This window comes from Nestor notabilis, unplaced genomic scaffold (genome assembly GCF_000696875.1).
Source record: "Nestor notabilis isolate BGI_N333 unplaced genomic scaffold, ASM69687v1 scaffold9842, whole genome shotgun sequence".
In the NCBI taxonomy this organism is placed as follows: Eukaryota; Metazoa; Chordata; class Aves; order Psittaciformes; family Psittacidae; genus Nestor; species Nestor notabilis.
Genome location: NW_009919698.1, coordinates 38,115 through 55,897, shown reverse-complemented (window position 1 = coordinate 55,897; position 17,783 = coordinate 38,115). Strand labels below are relative to the sequence as shown.

The 17,783-nt window shown below is 33.6% G+C and overlaps 1 protein-coding gene across 1 annotated transcript in view; it reads left to right on the top strand.

The window, feature by feature from the left end:
• Positions 1 to 949: 949 nt before the first annotated feature.
• Positions 950 to 17,783, top strand: part of NCAM2 (neural cell adhesion molecule 2) — a gene marked incomplete at its 5' end in the record, with an annotated part of 51,875 nt that continues 35,041 nt past the window's right edge. Inside the window, 3 exons of the mRNA XM_010010340.1 lie at positions 950 to 1,100; positions 11,281 to 11,468; positions 12,674 to 12,770. Of these exons, the coding sequence (XP_010008642.1) occupies positions 950 to 1,100; positions 11,281 to 11,468; positions 12,674 to 12,770 (436 nt within the window). The remainder of the gene's footprint in view (positions 1,101 to 11,280; positions 11,469 to 12,673; positions 12,771 to 17,783) is intronic.

The following is a 17,783-nucleotide window of genomic DNA, read 5'->3' as shown; positions in this document are numbered from 1 at the left end:
TTTAGAAGTGATACAATGAAATAGTTACTGGTTTTCCCTCCTTTTTCCAACTTCCTCAATAAAGAAGGTAGGTAAATACCAGTATTTTTTATCAGCTTTTATTTTTACCTCAAACAAAAAGTAAAACAAAGAAGTAAAGCAAGTTTTCCCAAAGCTACAAAACAAGTAAAGAGCAGAGCCTGATTAAATAACTTATTTTCTCAGGTGAAGTACTCCTTGAAGGTTGAAGTGTCAAGCAGAGGATTAGTTTTTACTGTTTTGTTTAATTTTTGCTAGTATTTTCATACTTTTGAAATTCAAATAGTTTTTGGGGAGGGGTTGGGAAGGGATTAGGGATGAGGATTTATATGAAGTTTATAAAATTTATGTTCTAGAAAATCAAAATCCAGCATTAATTTTTTTTCTCTTGCCTCTTTCCATGCAATGTTATGGAAATGAAATCCAGGAATTCCAGCTGCATTTATGATAATATTTTTTTTTTAAATTGTGATCTTCTGACAAGAAAATGTGAATAATGAAAATCAATCTATGATTTATTTTTTTATTGCTTGAGGGGATATTCTATTTGGTTTCACAGTTCCATTTTTAAGGACAAGAGAATGCTAACTGTAATCTGACATACTAGAATTTTACATGTATGCATTTTCATGACTAGAGTCTGCAGTTCACTATCCCAGTCGTAAGTGGATATATTTTGTGGTTTATCTTGACAATGTTCCTTTAAGCATGTACTTATTCCCTTGTTTATAGTGCCTAGAAACAGAACATATTTTTCTGTTTGTTTTTTTTTATTATTTGAAAAATTTAGAAGCTGCTTTGCTGTCAGTAATAACTGAAGGTGAAGAGATGCTTTCAGTCATACTTGTCAATGGTATTTAATATATAAAACATACATAAATATACATATGTATATATAAAACCTTTCTTTTTCCTGAATTAATGTAAACAGAGCCCAGATGGCCGTATAGAAGTGAAAGGGCAGCATGGAAAATCGTCGCTGCATATTAAAGATGTGAAGTTGTCAGATTCAGGGAGATATGACTGTGAAGCTGCAAGTAGAATTGGTGGGCACCAAAAGAGCATGTACCTTGATATTGAATGTAAGTTCTAATATTTTGTTTTCTCTTTAAATTTTTTTATTTTTTTTTAAAAAGTACATTCTTAATGGAAGGTCAGTTTTTTCCCTGGTATTTCACGTATAAGGTTTTAGAATTTAAGAAAGCATGTCATTTTGTAGTTAGCGGAGGAATCCTGTCTTTTCGAAGTTCACAAGACCCGTACTGGTGATTTGAGGAGGACAGGATTTAATCTGAAATCATATTCCACTAATATAACCCGCTAAAACTAAGTTTAATAACTTCAATTCTTTGGACTAGTGGAGACTGCTGTGGGATAAGTTAAGGACCAATTTGATCAACAGCTCAGGCTTCAGTTTAACCTTCTAGGATTCCTTGAAGTCTTCTGGGTTTTTTTTTCCTGATTCTCTCATTTACTAATCCCCATCAAGTCTCTAGCCCCTGTATAACCCCTCCCGGAGTTATAAAGTTTGTGACAATCTCTTCTGGAGATTGTCTTTGTTCAAGGCCTTTGAATTTTATCCAGAAGAAAAGGATATTATATTTTGCTTAGAGAAGAATCCAGGTCCTTAGAAGGCAATCAGAGAATACGAATTTGAAATACACAAAAATTCATGGGAAAATTAGCTCTTCAAATTGTTCTTCAAATTCAGGAAGCAAAGGTCTAAAAAAAAGGCAAAAAAAATCTTCTATTTTATTTCATTGTTATATTGTTTTGCTAGAGATTTTCTAGATACTTTTGTTCTACATTTCCAATATAGCTTGAGTGGGCCTGTTTGAGATTCAGACTCTGAACAGAAAATGTCTTTCCAATGGGAAGATAGACATTGGAATAGGATCTGTGGCACAGAAAGATAAGCAGTGGTTGCAGACCGCTGATTTCCTGAGGAGTTCTGAAAGTGGCTTTAGTATACAGTTGCATGTTCCATCTCTTTGACAGGCAAGTAATGCATTATGACATAGGAAAAAAATCTGCTAGGAAAATGAGGAATGGTCAAAATTGTAATGATGTTAGGAATGGAGAGATTTCCCAACCCAGAAGATCTAAAAAATAAATACACTATAAATAGCTTTATATAGCTACTCTTCAATAAATAGACATATAAAAGGATTTGAAACTTTGCAAAATATTATTACTCTTCTGAGAACATACTAATTTACTATGTTGATTTCTTTAATGTTCACTGGTGCACTGATAACTATAGGTATTTAAATTAAAGAAAATATCTTACTAGATAAAAATGCAAGTTTAGGGAAATTCCTGTAAATTTTCAGTAAAATCCTGTCCTATTCTGCACATTGTGATATGAAATATATTATAGATTATAAAATATAGAAAATACATGTATAATATATAATATTGTGTATATTATAAGGTTATGTGGTTGTTATGCTTTAAGATCAAATATTAATATATTTGTATTCAGAAGAGAGAGGATGGACCACATTTTTTGAAACATGGGTGACTGGAATTTAAGAATTCATTAACAGCACAGGATTCTTACTAAAGGGCATAAAAAAGTCTCTGGATTGATACATTATTACAGTCTTAAGACACCTTTGAAAGTGAAAGTTTTAAAACAGTTGCTAAGATTTTAAAGTAACGTATTTAAAGTAACATGTTACTGCAGGCTTAATTTTGAATATGTGTGGAGACAATCAAATATAGTATTTGAGAAAATGGAATAGCATATTGTTTAAAGTCTGCATTTATGAATTGGTAGACACTTTTTAATGCAACATAATCTAGAGTTCAGAAATCTTCTGAGAAGACAAAAAAAAGATATTATATCTTCACTGTAATGATTATGTTTACTGTATAACAAAAGATATTTATTTGGTCTAGCCTGAAATTAAGACATTTCTAAAACTAGAGGTTTGAGATTTAAATATTTTAACTGATGATGATGTTTAAATCAAATATATTCTTCCATTACATATGTTATTTGAATACCAGAACTTATTCACAACTTTCTTCATATCCTTTATATGTCAGGTATTTTTAGGATGCAACACAAATATTTTGGGTGTGATACAATATTCTGATTAATGAGTCAGAGGGTTTTTTTTTCTTCCCTTGGAAATAATTTTTCACTGGTGTATGAACTGCAGGTATAGCTTATTTTTCTTGCCTGGGAAAGAAAACGCTATTCTAATGATGAAGATTTCTGTTCTGTAAAATAGCATCCCCAAGAGGAAGTGTCTTCTTTGCAGCCTCATCTCTCATCAGCCTAGTGTCTGTTGTAAACTTTTCTTCAAAAACTCTATGAGTACCTGATCACCACCATTTCTATACAATGCGGTGTTGTCATAAGTGATAACAGTCCTTTTTCAGTTTTGAGAATAATTTTTTCTGTTATGGCAGCCTCTTTGCATAAGAACTAGTGAGCCATTTTAACAGAATATTTATCATTTTTAATAATATTACAGTATAAACCTCAATAACTTTTAAAATTAAAATAGAAGTAAATAAGCAAGACATAATTTTTAATATCATTCCATAGCAACTAGATAGGACCAATCAATGCACCTATGCTGTTCTGTAAGTTAATAAAAAAAAAATTCTCTTTGTATGCTTTAATACATTTGAGAGTTTATGTAGTCAGGAGAGGAGCACACTCCCATCACATTCTTAAATGTCAGTGCAGTTAAACAAGCCTAATGGAGACACAGAGTTCTCTGATGTCACTGTCTCATCCTTTTACTTACTGACCCCTATCAGACTTAAACTGACAGTAGGATTGCAGAGACTTTCTGTACCTTATCCTTGTTCTCTGTTAGGGTTGCTCTTGATGATAAAAGCAGTTCTTCAGGAGAGAAAGAGATTATCAGATTTGATACCAAATGGGCGCAGTTAACCCTACCTTTTATCTAAAGTAAATGCTAGGCAAACATGAATTATAGGGAACCCAGAGGCATTTATAAGGCTTTCTTCCTGCAAAGTCATCTTTGTGGTCAATTATGTTTAGTTTTTCTAATATTAAGTATAAAAAAATAAATCAAAATGACATGAAAAAGAAACATAACATTAAAAGCATTTATTAACGGGTTTCATTAACTGCAAAATTTGATTATACATATGAATTGTAGTGTGTGTTGGATAATAATAGTTACTATTATTACTAATGAGAAAAAGTAACCTATAGAGAAGTTACTGTGTGGTGGCATATAAGACATATACTAGGTATTGGTTCTAAAGATGTGTCTATAGTGATAAAACCGTGATAAAAATAGATAACAGATGGAGCAGGACATACTCTAAGATGAGGTTTTCAGAAGGACCCAAGGAAGTTAAATGTACAAATCCCAGCAAATTATAATTTAATTTGTACATGTAAAACTATCAGGCTCTTTTCAAATTTAGAGATTTCATATGTAAATACTTACATTTCTGTGTGATTTTTTTTGTGTTTTTAGCTGAGATAAAATTATTTTGAAAAATGCATGCTAGGATTGTAAAGGAATCTTAAAAAGCATAACACAGACCTGACTAAAAGAAGAAAAAAATCTTGAGAGAACACATCATTTATTGGGTTCCACAAATTATTCACTGCAATGATTAGTATTAGAGAATGAAAAATCATAATTTTAACATCATTCTTCATAGTATTATTCTGTTAGGACGCACCGATGGCATTAATAAATTGGAAAGGATTTAAACAAGCCAGTAATGGTTTGTTTTTAGTCTATGGTCCTTAAAAGTGGCTCTCTACTTGCCCTGACAGTTATATCTTCATTTTGTTCAAAGTATTCACAGCACTTAATTTTGTACTACTAGGTGCACATTATTGCGTAAGATGCTGATCTCTCTGATTGCTCTCTATCAACAAGTACAAATTCCTTTAGAGAATACTTCTCTTACTGGAGAAAACATATTAAGCCATATTCTTTGGAAGTCTGTTTTTTCATATACTACCTGGGAAACATCCTAACTTACAGTCTTGCGTTACTGCAATTACCAGTTGTCATATTACTCTGTTAAAACTCCCCAATTTCATTATTGATACTGCAGAATGGTCCAAAAATGCCTAATTCCTCACTGTGCACAAAGACTAGTGTTTTAGAATCTAATCAACTATGACAAATACGTTACATTCAGTAATATGGTGCATTTTTTTGTACCATGACTGGTTGACAGAGATGATTTCTTACAAAGCAATTTCTAAAAAAACACATTTTAATAATGTAAAATGTCTTACAAAAGGTAGTTTTTCTTACCACTGGAGTACATGCAAACCTGAATTTTTGAGTTATATTTTTTACTAGTTGAGTACCAATATTCAGCTGATACTTTCGGTAGTACCAAAAAAAGATTGTATAGCCTGTGCAACATAGTCTTCACCTGTGAAGAAACCTGTGCAGTGTTCATTATACTACTACATTGCTCATCAGAAAAAGTCTTTTTTCCTTTTTCCACCATAATTTTAAATAAACCTCATTACTGTTACAATATTGAACTTTTTTCCTGAGTTAATTAGTCCTTTGGCTTTTCATTTTGCTTTATGTTTAGTTAGCTGTATTGCAAGTGCATTGCAGTTAATGCATATGCCTTGGATTCATGCTGTTTGATTTTACATCTTGGCAAAAATATACAGTATGATTTAAAAGCAGGTTGAACAAGTTGAGCTACTAATTCCATTTACCTTCAAGGAAGCAAGGCTTTGAATCAGTGGAAATACTACTACTGTGTGCAGAAAGTCACAAATGTTGCAGCTACCTACTGCTATCATAAATTGTAATAAGTGTAGACAGTTCATACTTTGGATATGATTTCTGTTAAAAGAAATCAGTTTAGAAACATACCGTCGCTAGTCACAGACTCACAGGGTGGTGAGATTGGAAGTGATTGCCTCTTATCTTGTCACTGGACACAACTTAAAAGAGCCTGGCTCCATCTTTTCACCTTCCCTTCAGCTATTAATCATGAGAGCCCAGCCCTAACTTTAACAGCCAGGAAACAAACCTGATAAACACAATCATATGGCCTAAGAAAGAGAAACAAAATGTTGAAATATTCTGGAAAATAATGCATATTTTCTATTAAAATATGATTGGCTTTAGTTAAATTTCTTCCTGTCAAATTTATAGGTTAAAATGAGAAAGCGCATATGGAAAAGGTCAGTCTTTAGCATCATGAAGTGCATGTGATAATTTTGACATGACTTTGGAGCTCACGAATGTCACTTGTAAGAGTTCCAATTTTCCTTCTTTGACTACTTGTGTACATGCACAGAAGGAAATTTGGTATGGCATTGCTGTAACTTAAAGGGGATAAGAACATTGAATTCTGATCAAAAGATAAGGTGTATTGCACTTTGCAAAAAACGTTTCATCAAAACTCACTGTACTGGGGCAGAGATGAAGGTGTATGTTGTTTCCTGATGTCACAACAGCAAGTGTGGCAAAGTGGCTAAAATTACACTCTGTTCATCTGTATAGTAAATCTACCTATTCTTTAGGCCAAGAGGGTGTAAAAATACTTTTAGAACAGAAACTCCATCATAAAAACTTTTGTCAACTTCATGACTTCTTAAAATATTCAAGTTAGGAATTTCTCTAAATTTTTACGTAATAGAACTCAATATACTGTATGTTTCTGTTGACCTTGAAATGAGCTTAATGACATTTAAAGTAGATTTTTAGTAGCATGTTTCTTTTAGTAAAAGAATGAAATCTGGAATGTATACAATATTTTAGGTTTTATTCTGTTTCTCTTCTGATAATTTACTCATTCTATTAATAGGTGCATATGCCTCAGCATCTTTTCTTAGTGACATAATTTTACACATATGCAATTCTGAAAAGATACAAAGAAAAGGCAAGAAAGAATTTTCTGGTGTTTCCTTGAAGAAGGTTCTACTTTTCGAGTTGGTCTTACAGGCTAAAAATGTTAAATGTTTAAATTGATAATTGATGTGTAAATTTTAAACTGTTTTTGATACTTCCAAAATTCAGCAGAGTTTTGCAAGTCATTGTCAAGTGTTACACAGTGATGACCTGTGAATGAAAAAAAAGGCAATATAGCCTTTGTCCTATACCTCCAAGATAGATACAGCAGAGCAAAATCAATGCACGTAAGAGTTATGAAGAAAATAATCAGGTGGTATGATAGGTTTGATGCTGAAATTTTGGAATTTGAACAAAATAAAAGCCTTAAATTGAGATTTATAACGTCAACAATTTTTTTTCTCAGTAAACTTCTCTTAACTGCAGAATACTTGGCATTACTTGAAGTTGGTGTCCTTAAATAGTCTTCAATAATGTCGGAGCGTCCTGAAGTCACTAGGTTGAAAGATAGACTTCAGTATATTTAGAGTAAACCTGAGGTGTGTAGCTTTGGTTGTGGTATCTGAGGCCAGGTCCCTCCATGCCACAGAGGCTGCCTCTGAGCTGCTGTTGTTGAACACACTGGTAGAAACATAGGGCTAATGTAAAGAGGGAAATACCTGTTGAGTTTGAGTACACTGTACTGTTTTTTTGAGGGATATAAGTTATAGGTATATTAGGGGGCAACATGCTAGAGATGAAGGTGAATATGCAAGGTAATTTCAACAATGCTGTTTGGAATTTTAGTCTGTTCCTTAAAGTTTCTTAGCGACTTTGTTGTTGTTGTTGTCCAGAAACAGCACTGTGAGTAAAAATGATAGATTCATAGAATCATAGAATGGTTAGGGTTGGAAAAGACCTTAAGATCATCTAGTTCCAACCCTCCTGTCTGTAGAGTTTCTTCAACTTTAACTCCAAGGAAAAGCTATTAATCCCAAAATATAAAATGTTAACTGCTGCAAAACAGGTATGAGGGGAAAATATGCAAGAGAAGGATGGCTACTAACCAAATTGTGGCAGACTTACAAAAAATTAACGTACTTTTACAGGATGGATTCCAAGGAAAATACTAGATTTGCTAGATGATATGGTTTATTGAAGTCCTTGATGACGAGAAACTTATGGCAGTATTGACTATGTAAGAGAGAGGCTTTCGATAACATGCTACACGAAATGTCACAGCATCTTAAATCTGACGGTCTGTCATATGTTTTCATTGTATGATACAGGAAAACAAAATTATTTGAGGAACAAATAGCCAAAAGTTTGAAAACCCACATCCTTAAATTAAGAAGTGCAAATCTGACTCTGTACCCTAGGGGTTTTTTTATAGTTGTCTGGACACAGGTGCTGAATCAGGTAATTTGCCATGTCCAATTTTGTGTATAATGTCGAACATACCCCAGAGGCGGATCTTCAAAGTTGTTAACTGAATTAGCTTCTGGATGAGACAGATGATGTATTAGTCGGTTCTAGAATCACTGTTCTCAGACATTATACCTAACAAGGATATCTAAATGCTAAAGACAGATTTCGACCAGAGTTTGCTCCTCTTTCATAGTCGTCTTATGCAGGTTATCTAGAACCACTTCTAATTGGAGTGCTGACCTGTAAGTTTCTTTCTTGTTTGGGAAAATGAACAGCTTGAATTTAGCTGATGCTGGTGCCATAATATTAACTACTCTAAAATGCTATTCTGCAGTTATAATTGCTTACACAATCCTACTCTCATAGAATAGTTTTGTTTCATTTTGTAGATTTGTGATATAGTCTTTGTTCCTTCTAGGCATCTTTTTCGTTTGGATTGCCTTATCTCTCGAAAAATAATAATCCATCTTTCACAGTTCAAGCTTATAGCAGTACTTACAAAATTCACCTTAACTGGGCTGCATAAAAAGAAGCATGGCCAGCAGGTCAAGGGAGATGATTCTCCCCCATTACTCACCTTTTGTGAGATGCCAGCTGGAATGCTGTGTCCCGCTCTGCAGTCCCCAGCACAAGGTTAGAGCAGGTCCAGAGGAGGGCCACAGAGATGACCATAGGTCTCTGATATCTCTCCCATGAAGAAAGACTGAGAAGTTTTGGGTTGTTCAGCCTGGAGAAGGCTCCTGGGAGACCTTTCAGGAGCCTTCCAGTACCTAGAGGGGACCTATAAAGAAAGATGGAGAGGGACTTTTTACAAGGGCAAGAACAAGACCAGGGATAGTGGCTTTAAACAGAAAGAGAGTAGGTTTATATTAGGTGTTAGGAAGAAATTATTTACTGTGAGGGTGGTGAGACACTGGAACAGGTTGCCCAGAGAAGTTGTGAATGCCCCATACCTGGAAGCATTCAAGGCCAGGTTGGATGGCGCTTTGAGCAACCTCATCTAGTGGAAGGTGTCCCTGCCTATGGCAGGAGGGTTGGAACTAGATGATCTTCAAGGTCCCTTCCAATCCAACCCAACCCACTCCATGATTCTATGATTTATTTTGTGCCTACACTAACTAATATGAACAGTAACTTTGGTAATTTTCTGAAGGTTTTCAGGTTTTTCAGTAGAGTGCCATGAGGTTCAGATATAATTCAGATATAAGCTTTTTTAAAAAACTAGATTGTATTCAAGCTTCTATTTCTGTATAAAGCTATTTAAGAGTCCAGTATGTTGATTAATCCCGAGTTATCTAGAAGCTAAGTAGAGCATATTTTTATTTTTTAATGGTTTTAACTTTTTTACTGATCTTCATGGAAGCTTTTTCTTTTATACTGTAAATATATTGCATTTAAGTATCCTCAACATATATTAATATATGACAAGGCCCATCTTATCATTTCTACTTGGTTATACCTCATTTTCAGTTGATGATAGACTTTCTTAATAAATGTTCTGTTTATTAACTTAATTGCTTCTTAGATATTCTAGAAAACTGGACGGATCAGATTTCTTGACACATAAAATAGCCGTATGTTTTAAAAGCCTTGGCTTTAAGGTTTGTTATTTTTTCATACTCATACATATTGTGTGTTGCTGTACTAACAGTAATTCTATAACCACTTAAGCATAATATACTACAGCTAGTGATGAAAAGCATACCAGAAAATGCAAAATTTTGCAAAAAAAAAGAAGGAGTTTTAAACCATACCCAAAGCTAAACTTTACCACTTAGTTAAATGTGCTCAGTTCTGGTCTCTGATATACCTATTGGTAATTTTCTAGCTAATAATATTTGTAAGAAGACTAGAATAGAATTTTCAGACACACATATATAAACATTTAGGTGCTATTTATCAAAATAAAAATGTAAATAGATGCATTTTAAATATTAAAAAGAGATACCATGACACCAGCTATAATTGATAATTCTGTTTCCCTGACTTGCAGTAATGTAAAGAATATTTTCTTAATACTGTTAAAATACAGTAAAAGTGGGATTAAATAAAAAAAAAATATTTACAAATATTGAATAGATCAAAAATGTGATTTACCCAAGACATAAGTAGAAGAACAGGGAAAGATCTACTCCCTCTCATTTTCTAGAGACCATTAAACTGTTCCTGTACCTTAGAGAAACAATGATTAGAACAGATAATTCTTGTCCTGCCAGCATTGTGATCTGAAAGTCATAGTTAGTTTGCATGCCAGCAATTTCCTCTGTGTCAGATTCAGTGTTTGCCTGTATATTAACATAGCCATTTATAGGCAGGTTTTTAAGGAAGAGGCACCATCTTTTTATTTGTCTGTAGCTTTCTGATTTCATAAGGAACTTGCATAAAGATTATCCTAACTACTGATACACACAGTACTTTTTCCTGACATATGAAGAATATATTGCAACATTTTAAGTATTCTTTTATTTATTTTCTTCTAGGTTTATTCACACAACTAAACATCTCTCTTCAGAAAGATTTCATAAGCTATAAAGAGTTCCAGTGAGAAAAGGTTGAAGCTCTTACACATTTATGAATATTTGGAGAGTGAATGTAATTTCTCCATAGCAAAAGAAGACACTATAAAATCAGCAAATTAACAGATTATAAATTTCAGAGGTCACCTCCCTTTGTCATACAGTGGTCTCTCTGAAGAGCTCCTTATTCTCGGGAATAAACATTCTTTGTCATTTCTGAGATAATGTCTTTCAAGGGCCTGATGTTGCTTAATGCTAAATCTAATTAGCATGCATTCTTTTCCTGAGAATTTCAGCTGAAATGGTTTCAGGAGAGGAGAAGGCTAACAAAAAAAAGGCTCAAGAAACTCAAGGTTGAATACTGGTATTTTCATGGTCCATAATAAACTGATACAGCAATCAATTTAAATTTCTGTGTGAACAGGAATGCTTGGATAGAGGTATATAGCTTGTTTTACTAAAACAGTTAATGTATTTGTGTATTACTTTTCCAGATGCTCCAACATTTGTGTCAAATCAAACCATGTATTACTCTTGGGAAGGCAATCCCATCAATATAAGCTGTGAGGTGCTAGCAAATCCGTCTGCCTCAGTTCAGTGGAGAAGAGGAAAATTAGTTTTACCAGTAAAAAATACAACACATCTGAAGACCTACAGTGCAGGAAGAAAGCTGATTCTAGAGGTAAGGCTTAAAAGGGAAATCAACTTGATGACATATATTTACAAAAGGATTTATGTGACTTCTGCCAAGAGCAAAGCAGAAAGGTAAAGTGGTAAGGAACTGCAATTGCCTATAAAAGCTGTTTTGTCATATTGGCATTGGAAAAATAAGAGCTAAGCTGCTCTTATCTTAAAGATGCCTGTAAGAACAAAACTGAGAAAGTCAGCAGAGAGAGAGTGCACCTTAATTACCCGTTTACTTTATTGACTTGACCAAATCTGGAATGACTCAGGAGTAGTGTATAGCAAATGATGGTCCTTAATTAATTCACAACAAAGCGCAACCGGTGTCTCCAGCCCTGGTCTCACCTGTTACAGGGATGACATACTGTCTTCTCCACAGATGTGGAAGAAGTTAGTTTTCTCCATTTCTATCTAGTATCAGGCTTATGTCTGAACATGAGCTTCTCAGTTTCCATGGGAAAAAGGGCTGAGAACTATAAAGCTAAGCTGACTGGGGGACCTACTTTAGATCCCAAGCAAGAGGTGTACAGTGCACTGAAAAAAAATACTTTTTTTCCTGAAGTTCAATGAAGTTACTTTTTTTTCCTGAAGTTCAAGGAAGTAACCTTAGTCTTGTAGTAGAGGATATATATTTTAAGAAACATAATCTTACTCTTGTTTGAAGGTCATCTTTAGGGTTTTGTTTAGCCCTATGTTGTTAAGTAAAGCTTAACAAAAAAATTTGCTTCAGTCTGTGGTTCTCTAAGGGCCTTTGCATTCTACTGTCACCTGAACAGTTGGTCAGGCAAGCTAGATTCCAGTGAGGCATTACCTCCCTGTGTTATCCAGTATTTGTTCTGTCTTAAATCCTTATTCACCTGAATTTACAGTTGAGCCACATCCCATACATCTACTTTCTCCCCCCCACCCCTCCTACCCCAAATGTCTGCTGTATTGTGAATCCTGCAAACGATCAGAAGTGAAATATTATTCTTGCGTCTGTAGGAATCAACAGTTTTCAGACCTTTAATTGCTTATTTCAGTCAAATATCAGTTTGTGCAAATAGCATGTGTAAAAGAAGTGAAGTTTATTAAATTTTTGTCTTGTTTAAATGTGAAATTGTAAAGTTGAGCAATGTCCCCATTTTCCATTCTGATTTTTCTTCTTTTAAACTTTGATATTTAATTAGAAACCAATATTTACAAATTGTATTCATTTTAAAGATTGCTCCCACATCTGACAGTGATTTTGGACGGTATAATTGTACAGCCACAAACAGAATAGGAACAAGATATCAGGAGTATACACTTGGTCAAGCTGGTAAGTTTATAGTTGTTGTTTTCTTTAAGTACTTTTTCTATTTTAATCAAAATTAAGTTCAGAGACACTTTTCTCTGTTCATTTTATTCCAATTGAATGTTGGCAGTTAATTTTAATTCTCTGAAAGTTGAGTTGCAATATAAAGTAAAATAAACCATTTCCCTCTGAATATGCATCTTGTTTGGATTTAATTGTAAGGCTTTCTAATACTGGAAAAAAATAAATTAATAACTTTTTTCCTTTGCCCTTACTACATCCTACATTTATAACTGTATTTTCATTACTTCACTGTAGAGATACTGTTTGCAGGCAGTAAAAATAAGAAAGAATTAGGAAAGACTGTTTTCCTTTTCTCCCTGGTATTTTCTTGATAAACCAAGGATGTCAAAAGACTCAAATACTTCAGCAATGAATTTCTATCTTCATTTGCACTCTTAGTTATTTAAAAGCAGAGTTTGACCCAGAATACTAGGTCTAAATTTAAGCTCTGACATGTTCTACAACCAACTGTTACAGAATTTCTGAATATTTTTGGGTCCATCTATAGTTGTTCAGGCAAATATAAAAATATGATTGTATGTTGTTCTTTGACAGAAATAACTATTTACTGAGAGCAAACGAGAGTTTCTTAGTATTCCTTTCAGTTATATTTTCTTGTGGAATGGACTAATGCTTATTGAGCAAGCTTTGAGGTCTCCCAACATTTGTATCTACATAGATGGTGCAGTTTGTTCCAGTTTTAATTACATGTGTGGAGTAATAATGCAGTTTGCAGTACCAAAGGTACAGCCCTACTAATAAGTATACACCCCTTATGATGCTTTGTAATGGACCATTTTCATCATGGACATACCATACTGCCAAACTGGCTGATATATATTGATGGGGACAGCTAGAAACAATGTCTTGTATATTTTTTTTAAAAAGTAGAACTTGTATATTTTTTACGATCTTCAATGTTTCAGCTGTAACTTTTGGTTATTTTACTTTTTTTTTAATAATAAAATAATCTCTTTGGAGCCCTGCGAGAAGGGCTTTTGGAGGTACTTTGCTGAAATGTGTATATCCAGTCATAGCGAGGCTCTCTTACTCAGCCTGGTGTTTTAATTTTTATAGTTTTCCTCAATAGGATGATTATTTTCTTTGGTTTCTCAGAAGTTATAAAAAATAGTTATTTATTAAGAATTTTCTGAGTTGTACACAGCATTTAAAATTTTTCCCATTACCTCTAAAGGATGGATTACTAGCACACACTTTTACAATGAATACTGTACTATTTTTTTTGTTTTTGGACAGTAATCAAAAGTGCTGAGCTTCCTAAAGTTGGAAAATGGGGAGGTTTATTGACAAAACAGCAGATATCTATGTGCTACAATTTTACATTATCCAGAACACCCATTCCCCTTAATTTTAGAACTTTTGGGGGGTATTAGCTGTATTGCTGATCTTTTGATAGCTACATGTGACTAATGAGAAATATATTACCTTTTCCTTTTGCATGTAAACATCCCTAGTCCCAGCTAAGCCCTAATTTCATACAATACATTCTTTACTTTTCATTTTACAAATCTTTCCCCAATATAACGACTCATGCAGTTTTAGTCATATCTAAGATAATTTTATTTTTTGTGAAAAGAAATTCCAGAAGTGAACAGTTTGTAGAATCATGTTCAGTCATGCTCATGATCATTTAAGTGGTTGATCCCATTTATTTCAGTGGAATTACATGAACAGTTGAGTTTCCATAATAGAGCTAAAATTATGACTTATCACTACTTATGAGCAGTTCATCAGTACTACATGTGACATTAAATATGAAAGATGAATACTCTCTCTGACGTTCAAAATTGACATAGTAATAGAAATGCTCTAAATTTTTAGGAAAAACAATTCATTTCTATTCCATTATTAATTTCTATTCTGTCTCTAAGAAGCCTCAAGGCGTGCAGGAAGTTAGCATTGATTTGAATAGGTAAACTACATCTGTTATGTATATATTACTTTTGTCATCATTTAATTTAGGAATTAGATTTAGATCTCTAGAAATTCTCAGGACTTGATTATATAAATATTTGTGGCTGGCATAAGATTTGCAGAATTACATTAAATTCATCAAACGTAAGGACAGTACATAACCCTCTGCTATTAGTCAGTTACATCTATTTCTCTTCAGTAGCATGCTGTCTCTTTAGGTCAACATGTGCATCTGTAAATTCAACAGCAGCACTGGTTCTGCCTGTCCTGCTGGGCTAGGTGCTACGCTTGTCTCTGGAGTATCATCTCTGGGATTTGTTACATGTGATGCTTCATTGGAAGCGAAAAGCAGTGTAAGTACTGTGTGAAATCTGCCAGAATAATTTCTCAATTTCTCTTAGACTTGAAGACAGAAGACTTGCCTCTAGAAGTCATTCTTAAAATCAGGATAGGAGAGGGAAGGAAAAACCCCACTTTCACCTCTCTGGTGTCTTACCTCTCAACAGAAAAAAAAAAAAAAAAAAGAGAAAATAGAACAGTTATGCCAATGAAAACAGGTTGTGGTTATTGCTGCGCACCGTTTTTTCATAAAGATGTATGTACTTATGAGAGCATCTCATCACATATTATACATCTGATTATTTTTCTCTTAGATGTGCAAAACAGCATCCCAAAACATTGCAATGCATGATACAGTATGATGATTATTCTAATAATTAATTTTAATAAAAAGTATTTCTCACTATTAGTTGGAAAAGAACACAATATTTTGATTATGTATGGTACTTCAGCATATTCTCACATGAGAGCCCTGGAAATGCAAGTGAGAGTAAATAACTCCATGCAAGCTGTAATTTTTTTTTTTGCTTTTTAATACAACTGTAACAGAGATGATACTGATGTAGTTTTTCAAACAGCTTACTATTTTCTACTTTTGCAATGGTGTAACATTTTTTCGGTTCTTCAGAAAACTTGATGAATACTTAAAAAAACATATTGGAGTTAAGAAAAGATAAGTCAGGGTATATTTAGTGAGTATGAAATGAGTAAAGAATTATGGGAAGTTATTATGTAAAGCGTGAGCTATATATGGACATTCTATATAATGACGTGAAATTAATATGTATTCTGAACATTGTAGTATAGAATTTATGTGGGGCTGAGGGTGTCAGACGTCATTATAATAGGCATTACTTAAAAGTGTAATGCATAATATTCTGTATCCTGAAAGATTTACATTATTAGCATTTTCATGTAAATAGACTTTTTTAAAAATAAAAACCTGCAAGTAACAAATGTAGATCACTGCTACAAGTTTTGCACTTAAGCTAGCATCAGCTGGAAATGAAAAACAACCAGGGAAATGGTGGACAAAACCACCATAATAAGTACAGATATAAAATGTCAAATGCATCTTTCTTTCTAGTTTTACTACCTCTGTTGCTTCACTTTGGTAGATTAGGAAGCCCTAATGATTGATAGTTTCCATATTAAAGCCTTTAAAATTTTTTCATGCAATTCAATACAGCCAGATTTCCTTCTGTCTTTGACTGTAAGTGCTAATGTTGGAGCGTAGCATACTTTCACAATGGCTCTGTCAGGAAAAATAAATACTATTTGTAGCTTGGAGACAGTATTAAGCAAAGTCTGCTGGTAGAATAAATTTTACAAATAATTATCATTTTACTAAATAGTTTCCTCTTAAAATTCTGCAGAAATGACTTGTGGCTTCATGTTTTCCTCCATTTTTCTGCTCTGCCAGTTTTCAGCAGTATTGAACTACCCTTTTTTTAGTTTACTGCTAGTTAAAATGATCGTACTGTCACAATGTTATTATCTTTATTTCTGTTGCCCTTCTTAAGAAATTAAACTTACTGATGATAGGAAAAGTTTTATTTCAGAATTTAGACACAATTCGCAACTATACCATTTTGTTTGGCAGGAAAGCTATACCTGTTCACTCAAATTATACAGACCTACTGAATCAGCCTGGATTCCAGACACTTTTACTTAAACCTTTCAAAACAGTTGAAGAATTGCAGCCTGTCTAAGGTTTCAAGCTGAAAGATGCTGGCCATACTGGTAGATACAGAGGAACTTCTGTGCTTTTTAAAAGCTTAATCAGAGGTGCTCACCACCTGACTTGTGATCAACTCTTAAAAATACCATAGGGTTGACATCCTCCTTTTTTCATTGCTTAAGCATTTAAGTTGCTTTATAAGTAACACATAGAATGTGAAAAGAACCACAGTCTTTTTCATTTCTTGTCACTGCAATCATTACCTCACAACCAGAACTTTTATTTTAGAAGCTTTCTTCTACTCTGTTTTCTCTCTATGACAGGCTTAGGGTTTTGCAAGCCAGGTGAGCTTGGCAGATTATCCCAATAGCTTTCAGAGCCTAAGGTGAGCACAGATATTCCTAGATTTGCCCAGATCTAGTTTAGTCATAGTTTATGTGAAATGTCAGTACGTAGAGAGATGATATTTACTAGCAAAGCATTTTTCCTTTTTGTTATTTTAAATGTTTTTGTATAGATAAATAGATTTTTCAATTAAATATTTTCTTGAAATACAATGTTTGTTTTGCACTTAGCAGTGTACAACTGGACTGAATCCAGAGATCCAAAAATGTAAGGTAAATCATGATTAACTTCTAAGTCTCTCATGGCCTTACTCATATTAGATTTTCCTTTCCCGTTCTTCTACTCTGGGATGGCAAAGGGGTTAAAAGTTCAGATAAATAGTCTGATTCTCCTTTTTACTTCAGTCTTTAGTCTTTGCACGTAGAATATACTTTCATTTTTAATGAAGCTTGAGATTCTGATCTTACTGCATCATTCCTGGAACTGCACCTCAACACAGACTTACAGTGACTAAGTGTTAATAGGATCAACTGATGGCATATCGATAGGCAGTGAACATAGTTTAAAAATCAGCTATGTGCCTAACCTGTAGATTTAATATTGAATTTTTTCTCTATTGTAAGGAAGTGTAAGCATGTACTATTTCATGGAGATTGTTGACTTCAAAGGTCTAG